At 44.3% G+C, this 14,701-nt stretch overlaps 2 protein-coding genes across 4 annotated transcripts in view; one reads left to right on the top strand and one right to left on the bottom strand.

The window, feature by feature from the left end:
* The window catches only part of PTPN11 (protein tyrosine phosphatase non-receptor type 11), a 234,342-nt gene that overhangs the window by 8,446 nt on the left and 211,195 nt on the right, over positions 1 to 14,701 (bottom strand). For 2 of the 3 annotated variants that reach the window (XM_078780846.1, XM_078780848.1), the window contains exon 14: positions 9,666 to 9,775. In XM_078780846.1, coding sequence (XP_078636972.1) covers positions 9,666 to 9,775 — 110 coding nt within the window. Of the gene's footprint in view, positions 1 to 6,055; positions 6,155 to 9,665; positions 9,776 to 14,701 lie in introns of all 3 variants that reach the window. The other variant, XM_078780847.1, reaches the window with a different exon arrangement.
* The window catches only part of LOC144892693 (protein FAM200C-like), a 1,175,895-nt gene that overhangs the window by 1,058,860 nt on the left and 102,334 nt on the right, over positions 1 to 14,701 (top strand). The window lies entirely within an intron of this gene.

Below are 14,701 nucleotides of genomic sequence, written 5' to 3'. Positions count from 1 at the left end.
TCATCGTTTCTCAATGTAGAGCGGGTGACATGAAAACAAGCCAAGACATTGCTGTGTAGTTGTGGCAGTTTGCGGGCTCCCTTTGGATTAAAAATGAAGCCGCTTGATCTTTGAAAACCAGGAATGGTGTGCAGTAGCTAATACAGCAGGGACAGACATTGACCACCAATTATGAGGATGAGAAATACTTAGCTCTAGCATTTTCCACAAAACACATTTCCACAGCACTCACTCCTCCAGCACATCACAATGTGACCTGGCTGCGGCCATCACTCTCTTGCAGTCTTCTTGATTGAGTGCAGTTCTTCTTGCATCTTCTAGAGCAAGGCCTACAAGTTTTGATTCATCAGTTTATAGTGTCCTTCCAACACATATGTAGTCTCCTCCTGGGTCTCCTTCAGTTTGATGGTGGTAAAGTCAGGAGGGAGATGGATGCATTGCGTCCAGGATGATTGTAGAGATGTCCATACCATCTTAATTGCACTCATTCGGTCAGAGCAGCTAGGTTGGTGTGTTCAGCTCGTTCTTGCCATCTTGTGCAAAGGAATCTTCAAACAGCTTTCGCATCAAAAGCATTAATGCGGGCATTCATGGTGCCAGTTCTAGCCTCAATTTTAGAGCCATAGGTGAACATTGTGGTTATGAGTGCTCTGTATAACCAGAGTTTTGTGCAATGGTTGATGGGGACTTTCCAAATGTTGGAGAGTGATACCATGGTAGATTGAGCAATGGCAGCTCTTCCTCTGAGCTCAGGCATAGAGCAACCTAATAAGGAGAACAAAGATACTCACTCAGTGACTCATCATCGACGAGTTCTCCGGGTTGTGATGTGGGTTGGGCAATGGAATCGTAGGTCGAGGACTTGTCTGTGCCAAAAATCCATGGAAATAGTGCCGTTTATTTCAATATCTGTTTCTGTCAGGATACAAATTCACCTGCCTGGCTTCCAATGCCTACACAGGTATACTATGCTGGTGGAGCTGGCGCATTAATCGTAGATGTATGAAGGAGGGCACATCAAGGCACCTCTGGTGTTACTCAGTGTGGTCTGGAGGAAGTTCTTCCAGAAGGCCAAAGCACGGCTAACCAGGTTTTTCACGAGCCAGTTTGCAGTCTGCACCATGGGGATGTGGGGTTGGCTAGCATGTCCATGCAATCAGCCTGGACACATCTTGTAGACCAACAGACCAGGCAAGAAACGCACATGATATTCAGTGTTGTTTTTTTAAGCATTCAATAACTCTCTCTGCTTGTAACTTTTCAATCCCACATTGATCTATCATGCATTGTCGTGCTATCAGGAATTACCCTACATCATGTCACTTTCCTTTTTCACATGTGTAGATAGTCATATAGAAATGCACTTTTAAATAAATCGTGTTTGGCATAGTTCACATGGGACATCTCATGAATACAGACGAGATGAGATGAGGGGAGTGGCATGAATTCCTCAAAGCATGCATTTCAAATCGATTTTTTTTAAAGATACAAAATCCAGGATCAGGGAAGAATGAGGCGACAGAGGGCAAAAAGGCAATGCACTGTCATTGTGGCAATAAACAAGGGACTTAACATGAAATAAAAAAGGGGAGAGAGAGAGAGAGAGAGAGAGAGAGAGAGAGAGAGAGAGAGAGAGAGAGAGAGAGAGAGAGAGACAGGAGGGGAGGAAATTGTAACGAGCAAGAGGGTTGGGTTAGGGTGGAGTTTAGCAGCGTAGAAAAGATCACAAGGTAGAGATGGGGGGGGGGGGGGGGGGGGGGGACTGATATGGGATGGTGATGTACTGCCACTAGGTGCAAGATTTCAGGTGGTGTATTGCCATGGATGGGGGATGATATGAGATGGTGGTGTTGTGCTACATTGAAGCCCTGGGGGCCATTGTGGTTGGAGCCCTTTTTGTGTGTGACATGTGATATGCACAGTGTGGGGATGTATGCTTAAGAGCTCATGCTTTTTTGCAACCATTTCCCACCCCCCCCCCTCCCCACCCCCCTTTTCATACAATTTTCACCTGCTAGAGGGTCATGCACACTTTATTTATCTGCCATATTAAGTTCTAAAATAAAGAGACAGGTCACAACGGTTTCAGTTACGTTCAGCACTTGACAGCATGAATGAGAGCTGTGCAGAAGAGGCTGTAACAATACATTCGGTAAGGCAGTGGGACACCATTTCCTGATTTCCAATGGAATCAGAGTGACACCATAGCTGGATTGGCAACATTAATGTGCATTACAATCAAACATGGAAGAGATGGGTAGAAAAAGGTAACAATGATATTGGCAGAAAGAAGAACCAGTCTTGCTCTGTGAGGGTTAGTGTCAATCGGGTAGATTGACAGGTAGAACAATGGATGGCATCAATATAACATTGAGAGAGGTATGCTAACCACCATGGAAAGCAAGGAGAAGCTGCCAATTTGGCTGTTAACCCTTTGACAGAGAAAAAATAGTGGAAGGGGATTCATCACCTTTTCGTTGAATATATGCTGGTGAATGTGCCATTCATCACGTTTAAGTTAAGCGTGATGCCGATCAGGAAGAAGAAGAAGCCTTACTACCAACTCCGTACACTTCCGGAATTGTTTGATTTATTTGTGTTCAAATGTCTGGTGATTGTTTTGAATTTATTTTGCGAATGCGTACTTGTATATAACTGTCATTAATTTAAAAAAAAGGCTTAGCCACTATTGAGCGATTTTTTTTAATCCCAAAAAACGAACTTTTTTATTTCAGAATTATTATTATTTTGTCGAAAACACTCCCAGGCACTCACTAATGAACCTCCGAAAGTTTGACGAAGATCCGTTCAGCCATCTCTGAGAAAAATGACGACACAGACAAACAGACAGACCAACAGCTCTCTTATATAGTAGATAATTGTTGCGTAGATCACGCTCAATAAATTTCAAACTGACCAGACTAAGTGTTGTCACTGCCAAATTATGACGTCATAATTAAGGCATCAATGAAGTCATCGTTAACAAAAATTATCCATGCGAAGTTCTTTACAATGAACCACGTTTCAATTTTTCCTATGGAGCAGTTTCTGAGCTACAAAGGTGCAAGGTTCTTTTTTTGTATACAAGATCAAGGTTCGTGAAAGAGCTAACATTATCACACAAAAAGTCAAAACGACACAAACCGACACATAAAACACAAAACAAGGGGAGCGGTAGACAAGATGAGGAGAGAGGGGGAAGGACACAAACACAACATTTGAGAGCAGGGACATCGAGAGATCTGTGGGAGGGGGAGGGCTTGGGGGGAGGTGGGAGAGGTATAAGACATATGGACACTGCACGGCCTTCCAGGAAAGAAGTTGGAATTTCGAAAAAGTGTATCTGGGGTGAATTAGCGGGGGTAGAAAAGATCAAGGTTTTGGATGGGGGAAGATAAGAGATGGTGGTGAACAGCTGTTTAAAGACCTGGAGGGAGGAGTGGGATTGAAGGGAGTGGGGGAGTTTGTTCCAGAGGCGGGAGAAAAGGGGAATGAAAGAGTGAAGGTGAGCAGAAAGCCTAGATTTTGGCAGTTTAGCCATAAGAGGTTTGCTGGCAGGTCTTGTGCGACCTTGTAGGAATATTTGGGGGACAGAGCACAGAGAGAGCTGGGGGAGCAAGGCCGGAGAGGAGTCGGTAGAAGACAGAAAGACCACCAACCTGCCTGCGGTGAGTGAGTGAAAGGCCCTCGGAGTTAGCTTCATCGCAGGAGATTCCAATGATTCTGAACGCTTTGGTTTCAACAGCGTGAAGCCGAGCTAGGTGTGAGGCAGGAGCACCGGCCCAGAGGGGAGAACAGTATTCCATTGAGCTGCGGCTGAAAGCCTTGTATGTGGTGAGGAGCTCAGGTGTGCCAAGGAAGGACTTTGCACGACGGAGGATGCCCAGTCGGCGACTGGCTGTGGAGGCCAGCTTGGAAATGTGGTTTTCCCAAGAAAGATCATGGCAGATGGTGAGACCCAAAAGCTTGAGCGACAGAACTTCTTGGAGACGATTGTTGAGAAAGTAGATGGGAGGGTTTTCCAGTTGGTCTGTCGATGGGAGTCGAGAAAATGAATTTAAAAAATGCAGACATGCACGCCACACATACGCATGTACGCACCCGAATGCCTAACCCTGATTTTCGCTTCGCGAACGCAGGTTAATAACTAATAATCACTATTGTATTGCTTCGTGATGGAGGCCCTTATTTAATGATTAAAGTTTGACTCAAAATGTTGGCCTTCTTTTAACTGATCCATATATTCGCTGAAAAGCAACCTGCAGCCAAATCGTACCATGCACCCAACCCTCTGTATGCTTCAATCTGGACTTCAGGTATGGACACAGGGCATTTCCAGCAAGCACCTGTAGATGTCAGTGACCTCAAATGGCTGCCATGAATCTATGTCGGCAATGGGCATTGGGCAGAGTCCTCCTATTGCTCAATTCTGTTGCATACCCCATGAAAACAAATGCATTACATTGGGGAATGGGGAATGTTACACTCAATACTCCATATTTTCCCACAACACATTTAGACAGTTCCCACAACCCCATGGTGCTAAACTCCCCTCTAACCCAATATTCCACCGCAAATGTTATTATTTAGCCCAAGAACGCAATCAGTATTTGATATTTCCACAGGCCTGATCACTCAGTGCTATGGTAACATCGACCAATCAGAGGCAGGCGGATGAATTTACGGCATTATTTTATTTTCGTCACGCAGTTCCGGCCAACTCAGAGTGTTGGAGAAAGGGACGTAAACAATGCGGTGTCTGGTACATTTTTGTCTAAAAAAAAAATCGTGGAAATTTGTTTCAATTCAACGGGAAAAGCTGGGAAGGAATGTGAGCGCTTCAAAATGAGCTGATTTTGATGGCGAGGAAAACATCATTGCTTCGAGTACTATTTCTCAGCGTGAAAACGTGGAGGGCACACAAAGAATAAAAACTTTTCGTTCGGCCAGAGGTCGAGTTAGCTTTAGTAAGATAGCCTTTTAGGTGATGGTCAATCTATGTTCTCACTCGCACTGTCGAGGGCATTTGGATATATCTTATGAACAGTGAATAAATAATAAGCAGGGACTGTGTCATTCTGATAGTCAGGTCATTAACTCCTGATTGTTGTCCTAATAAATCACATCGTACCTGATATGCAGGGGTCATCAGACCAGTCAACCGAACAGTTGTTGGTTTGAGATTAAATTTGCTGCTGTTGTCATTCTCATTCTGATCCTGCTCAATACATGCACTGCTATTATCAAATGAAAGACCAACAACTGCATTGTAGTTTCCCGCAGGAAGGCAGATATAATATAACACACAACACACAAAACACACACGAATAACATGATTGCTTCAAATCTGCAGCAATGTTGGCATGCAATGCAGTTGGACTCTTCTTTGAAGATGCTAACGTCTGTTCACCTTGTGAGATTATTACCAAGGACATTTTGTAAAACGATTGATCAATCTCTCAATCTGCCCTATTATGGGACTCTGATAACAGGAAGAAAGTTCACCATTGTCTTAAGTTATATGCTTGGTTACAGGTATCAATGGCAAAGCAGAAATTTCAAATCCCTGTATGAGGTAACTCCCTGTTAATGAATATATATGAATGAATGATCGTTTAAAGGCCATTTTCCCCGCTCGAGCGGGGGTTAGCCTTGCGGGCCCCATGACAATCATGGTTCCCTGTTTGAGGCAATGTTTTTTTTTTATGGCCGGATGCCATTCCTGACGCCAACCCTTGGTCACGCTCTTACGATGCACATGGATACGGTGTACCTATTCTAAATCGGGGTACACACCGTGATCATTCATCCCAGCAAGCTGGTACTCAATTTGCCGACCTCGGAAGGATGACAGGCTGAGTCAACCCCCCTGGTGTTCATTCAGCGATCGACCGGGATTCGAACCCAGGATCTTCGGATCCCAAGCCGGCACCCTAACCGCTAAGCCAACACCAGGCTAAGCCAATCCCTGTTAATGGCGAATACCCTAAAATCGAGTTAGTTTATGTCATACGACATCTCTAACAACTCGAGTCTCCATTGTGATGGTACTCACCTCATGAAGGTGGGGCTGGCTCAGAGCTTTCCAATGATCTTAGCTGTAGATAAGTGGGACACATTTTCATAAACTGCCACCTTTGGTGAATCATGACTTCTATGAATCACACACACACACCCAGACACACACACACACACACACACACAAAAAAAAATTATATATATATATAGATATATAAACATATTCATAATCTTCTCGCGTTCACTGTACAATATCACAGATATAGAGAATTGCTCCAAATCACCTGTTCTCCACCATCCTTCAAATTTTAAAAAAGTTAATTATTTTAAAATCCTCCAAAACAATTTCAAAGTTTGCAACAAATCCACGATCAATAAAATGAGTCGTTATATAATTATCTTGCAACATTATAAAATATAACTGCATAATAAGCCTGGGCGACGATGGAAAAACCTATATCATGATATTGGACCTCATTATCACGATTATTGTGATAAAATAAATAATGTAATTAAGCGCCTTGAGAGCCATGTAGCATACAATAATAATACACAGAGAAACGACGTGAATACCCATAGAGGTATGCGTGTTTGGTCGCACTCCATTTCATAATTCTGTTGCAATTTGTTTAAAGTCAAACCTAATTTTACCTGGACGAAATTGCTTGCTCCGTTTGCCGAGTGACTGGACGAGCAGTTTGCAAAGTGGTTATGGAACATCTGGCTTGGCAAGCGATAGCAAGCTGCTTGCTAACGGAACACGCCGAGAAAGCCGCTTGCTAACGGAACACACCGAGCAAGCCGCTTGCTAACGGAACACACCGAACAAGCCGCTTGCTAACGGAACACACCGAGCAAGCCGCTTGCTAACGGAACACACTGAGCAAGCCGCTTGCTAATGGAACACACAGAGCAAGCCGCTTGCTAACGGAACACACCGAGCAAGCCGCTTGCTAACGGAACACACCGAGCAAGCCGCTTGCTAACGGAACACACCGAGCAAGCCGCTTGCTAACGGAACACACCGAGCAAGCCGCTTGCTAATGGAACACACCGAGCAAGCCGCTTGCTAACGGAACACACCGAGCAAGCCGCTTGCTAACGGAACACACCGAGCAAGCCGCTTGCTAACGGAACACACCGAGCAAGCCGCTTGCTAACGGAACACACCGAGCAAGCCGCTTGCTAACGGAACACACGGAGCAAGCCGCTTGCTAACGGAACACACCGAGCAAGCTGCTTGCTAACGGAACACACCGAGCAAGCTGCTTGCTAACGGAACACTCTGAGCAAGCTGCTCGCCAACGGAACACTCTGAGCAAGCTGCTCGCCAACGGAACACTGAGCAAGCTGCTTGCAAGTAAGCTCTTTGCTAACGGAACACCCCAAGCAAGCTCTTTGCTAACGGAACACACCAAGCAAGCTCTTTGCTAACGGAACACACCGAGCAAGCTGCTTGCTAACGGAACACACCAAGCAAGCTGCTTGCTAACGGAACACACCAAGCAAGCTGCTTGCTAACGGAACACACCAAGCAAGCTGCTTGCTAACGAAACACACCAAGCAAGCTCTTTGCTGACGGAACACACCGAGCAAGCTGCTTGCTAACGGAACACACTGATGAAGCTGCTTGCCAATTGGGACATTTGTGGAGAAAGTCATACATGACTATCTTCAGACATTTAAAATATCGTATTTCATGTGGAACTTCGCGAATAATAAATGCCAAGCAATCCTATATCATGCCAAAAATAGGACAGCGGGTCCTGAAGCTCACCTGGATCAGGAGCAACAGTCACTCACCCCCACAGACCCAGACATTTTTAATGGCGTGAACAAACTTTGGTACATCATTGGTGATGAAGGTTGTGATGAAGTTTCATTGAAATAGTGGGTGCAGTTTCAGAGAAGAGAGCAAATATCTATTTTGGGGATTGGGGGAGGGGTGGCGTCAAACCCTCCCTCCTCCTCCCCGTAGACACCCTTAAAGAGCGCAGATTCTGATGCGGTAAATAAACCTTCATTAGGCATCAGATATGAAGCTTGTGGCCAAGTTTCATTGAAATCGTGTGTTTGGTTCAAGCGATAATGACTGAAGTGTTTTACTGACTCACTGAAGTGTTTTACTGACTGACTCACTCACTCACTAACTAACTAACTAACTTACCTATGGACACTGCTCGATTGCATAAGCTCACTGACGCTCACTCACTACTCGATTGCATAAGCTCACCGGACTAAAGTGCAGGTCCGCACCCCGAGTATGCTCACCTCGATATTTGAGATGATTTTGCCTTCAGTGCTTAACTTCACACACAGACAAAACAAACTCAAACGGATTGCCCATTTCGACACCGGAAGCACCGGTGCCTTGAGTAATTGTTTTTGTTTCAATGTTTATTGTTTAATCAGAATTAAATTATTAAGCTATGCTGAATGATGAAGATGATTCTGAGGGCCTTTCTCTCTCTCACCGCAGACAGGTTGGTGGTCTTTCTGTCTTCTACCGACTCCTCTCTGGCCTAGGGCCACCAGCTCTGTCTGTGCTGTGTCCCCCAAATATTCCTGCAGGACGCATAAGAACTGCCAGCAACCCTCTTCTGGTTAAACTGCCAAAATCAAGACTCTCTGCTCACCTTCACTCCTTCATTCCTATTTTCTCCCGCCTCTGGAACAAACTCCCTCACGCTCTTCAATCCCACTCCTCCCTCCAGGTGTTTAAAACAGCTGTTCACCACCATCTCTTATCTTCCCCCATCCAAAACCTTGATCTTTTATACCCCCGTTAATACACCCCAAATCCACATCTTTCAATCTCCGACTTCATTCCTGAAATTCCTTGTAGTGTCAGTTGTGTACTGTGTACCCCCTCCCCTCCCAACCCTCCAGCCCCTTCCCTCCCACAGATCTCCCGATGTCCCTGTTCTCTACTGTTGTGCTTGTGTGCTTCCCTCTCTCTCTCTCCATCTTGTCTCCCCCTCCCTTTATTGTTTTATGTGTCCGTTTATGTTTTTTATGTGCTAATATGTGTTTGATGTGCTAGCTCTTAAACGAGCCTCGATCTTGTATACAAAAAACATATTTAAAATGATTATACCATTTAAATTACATCTTGGAGAATATACATTCGATATTATATCACCTTCTATATTTTATAGAGCTACATTTAATATGGGCATATCTTTTGAGAGAAGCTAAATGCAGTCAATACACCGTCAATATCCACGGGTTCAAGGTGTGATTTACATTCTACAGCATGAGCAGCAGTTATCGCGATTATTAATCTCCATCATCGTTATCGCGATAGTAAATCTAAAGCACGATTATCGTACCATCGCGATTATCGCACAGCACTACAAACATAAAGCTCGATTGCACAATTGTTGAAGGGACAAGTAAGGGATTGTATGAAACAGAAACCTGTTATCCCCATTGGTTTCTATTAGATCTGCATCACGTCCCGATCGTTGTCCCACGGCATGATCGAGTGGCGTCCTACTGTAGAAACGTCTTACTTTTTGACTTGGAAAATCATTAATAAACAAACGCAAGTGTTTGCCACCAAAGAGAAGAAAGGATGAGGTAAATGGAGCCACGGGAGAGTAACCACAGAAAAGAAAATCATGCAATGCTTAAAGTTGACTCACAGTGCGGAGAGACGGCTGGGCGTCGGTGGCGGAAAAGACCCCTCCAGACACCCAAGGTCAGCTGCAGAGTAACGGATATTCGTGTATTCTCTGCCTTTCACTTTACTCTTCTGTTAAAACAGGAAAAATAGGGGCAATACTTCTGGCCGCTCACCTGGTAGAATAAAGCAGTATACTACATTGATTATTGGTATTTTAAAAAGTATCGTGGTATTTTAAATAAATTTCAGTGGTTGCTAAGAGACGGCAGCATTTAGTCATACTTACACAATCATGTCTTTAAACAAACAAAAATTACCTATTTTGGGGAGGGAAACCCTTCTCCTCCCTGTAGACCCCGATTTTTTTCATGCAGTGAACAAACGTTGGTACATCACAGGTGCTGAAGGTTGTGGTCAAGTTTCATTGAAATTGTGTGTGTCGTTTCAGAGAAGAGAGCAAATACCTACGATGGGGGCTCAAACCCCCCGAAGACTTCCTTCGACCTCGATGTTTTTAAAATGCCGTGAACAAACTTGAGTTGCAACATAACAGATATAATTTGTGCCAAGTTTGATCACAATCACATCAGCAGTTTCAGAGAAATTGTGTTTATGGACTGACGCACGACGCGCCATCCCATAAGCTCCCCAGGACTACATTCCAGGTGAGCTAAAAATCATAGAGGGACTGAGTATTCCAATATCTATATGGGAAAGTCACATTTATTGATAAGAAATGTTACATTTCAAAACATCCTAAGTAAGCCCCTGCCCCTGGCCAACTGCTTCAGTGCCTCCTAACAAATTTATATTATATCATTCCTTATGACTTAAACTCCTTATTTATGATGACATTCCATGTATTCTTGAAAATAATACGACTAATTAACTTTTACATACCACTCATGAAGCAAATTCAATGACAAATGGGGGGCGAGGGGGGGGAAGAGAATAAAAACCAAGATAAATTTTCTCATCATGGTAAAACCCATATATTACATTCAGGAAGAGCTGTCATAATCCAACTGGGATTAGAGCCTGACTCATCCTGAGCACTAAATTGTGAGGGGTGGGAAGTTGGAGGTGGGAAGTGGATGGTTTACAATGTACTGTAATAAATAGAGGTCGTGTGCCTGTAGCTGTGTCAGCAATATTCACTCGTTAATTGGTCGCGGCACTACCAATTGGACGCAACCGTTTTTCCTATCATCGTTATTCGTGTCTATTGTTATCACATCTATCTGCATCAGCAAACAACGGTCCATCTAGGTGGTGTGGCAAATCCCACACTTTCCTCACCTCATATTTCCTCACCTCTCACAGCGGTGATTACAATATTGGTGATTACGGTGAGGTCTCTTTATCACACCCGTTCCTCACTTCATGACTCATCCTGGCGATTACTCTATTGATCGCGGGCAGTGCTATCCTTGACAATTTCCCGCTAGTTTGATTCCCCGGACACTAAAAGCAGCCACCCGTGTTCGGTGGGCTGACTCGGGAAGTTTCACCCATAGGGCGGGTTGTCCGCTAGGTCTAGTTCACTTCATGCATCAGGTTTAACCAAATGATGCATTACTGCTGCCTTTCTGATGCAATGAAGCAAACACAAAAATAAATAAAATAATCTCTTAATATCACGTTCAAAAAATGTATTTAAAAAAATATATATTGAAAAATAAATAAACAATGTATTTACCAGTTAGGTAGCTCTTGCATAAAACAGTATTGGAAAAACAAAAGAAATTGGTGGCTATCTGCAATGTAATCTTCAGATGCCTGCTAAAATAGGTGAGCTGGTGACGGTCAATATGAGAATGATTCAAGCAAAGAATACAAGCCTCCTTTGTCAAAATGAGAACAAATAAATACCATCCAACGGCAATTCAACTTTGTTTAGTTTACAGTGTTTTGTGGTATCTCTCTGCCCAGCTATAAACTGTCATCCCCTTTGTTTCACAGGCAGGGTGATCCATCAATGTGCGGGCCGTGCCTCGGATGGACGCAAGAATGGACGTCCTGTCTGCCAGCATTAGTTGGTGGACATTAACGATGATCCGGTGTCCTTCGCAAAGAGTAGGTGAGCTATCGCTGACATCATGAATACATTCCAAATTCCTGTCCCAACTACTTAGTCGAGCATCGGGGCAGGCATTTCACGGTTCGTGAAAGACTCGTACTAAATACTTCGGCCAGCCACACAAGAATGTGGGAATAATTGTGGCCGAGAAAGAAGAAGAGTTATTTGTGATATTGACAAATGTACCCAAATGCGAGTTAAAGTGGCTACACAAAGGAAGATGTTGCGTGTGGGGGAGAGGATGCAGGGTTAGTTTGGGCTCAATGGCTGTTTGGCAATGTAGGACTTGTGGCATCAATAAAAGCATCATGCAATAATGTGCAAAACACAAAAGTGTAAGTGCAAACACCCACATAGGCATGAAGAGATGGTGGATTTATATCTACCTTTTCTAGGGACATCCTGCTCCACCCCAATATGGAGAGCAGCTGATAAAATGAGCCATAAACATGCCCTGACCAGAAGACTGTGGCAGACGGGGCATCCTTCCCAACGGTAGAAAAAAAAAAAAACAGAAAAATTCACAATTCTAACCAAGAAGAATGGAATGCTCATGCTGTACTACACTCGACAGACATACATCGGTCAGACCCAAACGCAGACACTGGTTGAGAATTCAGACCCAAATGCCATTGTTGTGCACAAGTTGGTCAAGGCAGTAGCAGCACAAGACGAGTTGGCAAAGGACAGGTTTGGAAAGAAATTTGAGAATTACACGTTTTACTGGAGCGGAAAGCCAAAAGGTTATTGAAAAGAAACAGGAGTAGCCTTTCCCAGCAAAAACGACCTGCCAAAGCAATTTCATGAGCCTGCCGGTGGATGTCCGTACATAAACACTTTGTTCATTGGGGCATATGCTCTGGCCATCACCTTTTCTAAACAATGCAAACATACAGGTCACAAACAAACCCAAACAACATATATTGTTACGGTTTTTAGAACCTTCACTAGTACATTTTAGTAAATGCATCCCTTATAAATGTTCCCCTGTAAATATCCCCATCAATTGGCTTGTTAAAGATCACACCCTAGTTAGTCCATGTACAACACGTAACGAACAATAGGACCTCTCCGTAGTTATTTCATTATTATGTGTTTCAGTTAAGGATCTGTTCCCAATAGTTGAATCTGCATTGCATTAATCAAATAAGATAGGCCCCTTTCAATTTCCCCAATCGCCTCACCCGCGTCTCCGCAAAGTAACGGTCGAGCAGCGTTCGCTGCTCCTTGCCTTGATGTGGTTGTTGGCCCCAAACCGCCATTAGCCATGCGGTCAAGCCGAGGAAGGAGGGGGCGGAGCCGCCAGAAAAAGGTGTGGCACGTCGACTCGTCATCGGAGGTGGAGTCAGCAAGCCCTTACCGACCAACCAGGGCTGGCGAGGTACCATCGCGGGCGTGGCTCTATGAAGCGCGCCTTGATTCCAACGCACGTAATATAAGCGTGAGCGCGAAGCCTTTTGAGAGAGAGACGTGATCCGGCAGATGAGGGAGGTACCAGGCGAGCATACCGCTGGATCGTGAGGCAGAAGAGTGGGTCCGTGATGGCGACAACAATACAGTAGTCAATTAACATTGTCCGACCGTGTGTGAAACCGAATATGTGAAGCTGCCGCTGGCTGTTCGCCTCGAACCCGGAGCGTGGACTGGAGCCACCTTAGACGCTGCGCACCGGCCCGGTCCGTCCTACCCTGTCACCTGCATGGACCCTTCTCCTTCGTCCAGTCATTCCTGCCTGCCATTCCCTGTCGTGTGAGTCTGTTTGTTGTCCTGGGGAATAATATAAGACTGCTTACGGCTGCCCTGTGTCTTCTTCTTCTTCTGTATATTACTTTCGTTTCTTCTTTGGTTCTTTGGTTTTGTACATAATTAATAAATGTCTGGTATTCCTTACTTTGGTTTCTTCTTTCCCCTGATCGCTTTAGTCCCTTCTTTCGATTGAGTACCTGTGGCACGATTTGGCCAACGCTCGGAATCGGGTTAGTCAATTGCTAACGGCTCGAGCCACGGATTGCTAAACCGCTCAGCAAATACCATCTTGTCCGTGGTTCGAGCGGTACTTGTCTCCCTGCTTTGTGGAGGGATTGGTAAAGGTATTCGGGAGAACACCTTGACCAATAACCCTGATCAATTCCACCCCGCAAAGGAGCGTTACAAGTACCAGGACTAGAGACGGCCAGCTTAACAGGCCAAGGGGATTAACCCCCCCTTGCTAAGGGGAGTGCCGTCTCTGAGATCCGTAACAATATAATCCTGATTACTTGGAATTTCATCAGTCTTAATAATGTGATACAAATGGACCTGCATATCTTAGTAAGGTGATACAAATGGTCAACATGCTCTGATCATCAATTAACAATAACCAATACATTCTTTAGACTCTCCAGAAAATACAAAACATCCCGGATACATCATCGGTCTAAATGTTGGCTCCTTATTAGTCCCTGCAAGTTTCACCGGAGGGGACGATACATTTGCTCTCCGACCGTCATCTGCCCATCCATCCCACCTGTGGTTTTCTAGACTTTCTGCCCTTGAAACATATTCAACAAGAGGAAAATAACAAGATGGTAGGCTTCAAATCATGGAATGGCACAGTCTCCAGACTTAAACCTCATCAAGCTGGTTTGGGATGAACTGGACAGAAGGGTGAAAGCAAAGCAACCTACAAGTGCAACACATTTGTGGGAACTTCTGCAACAGTGTTGGGAGGAACTTCCTGAACAATATTTGATTTCCATTGCAGAAAGAATGCCACGAGTGTGTTCGGAGGTTATATCTGCAAAAGGTGGCGACTTTGCCGAGTCAAAAATTAAAATTAAAATTTGTTAAACAAAATGAGTATGATTTCTTTTTTATCTCCAATTGTTTATTTGTTCAATGCTTAATTTCAGAGGACATTGAGACATTAAACTGCGTAAATTTCAATAAAAACTGGAAAAATTGAGGTGTTCTAAAACTTTTGACCGGTAATGCGT

Source organism: Myxine glutinosa, chromosome 6 (assembly GCF_964187855.1).
Source record: "Myxine glutinosa chromosome 6, kmMyxGlut1.1, whole genome shotgun sequence".
Lineage (NCBI taxonomy): Eukaryota > Metazoa > Chordata > Myxini > Myxiniformes > Myxinidae > Myxine > Myxine glutinosa.
Note: the sequence above shows the minus strand (reverse complement) of the source record. Positions and strands in the feature narration are given on the sequence as shown.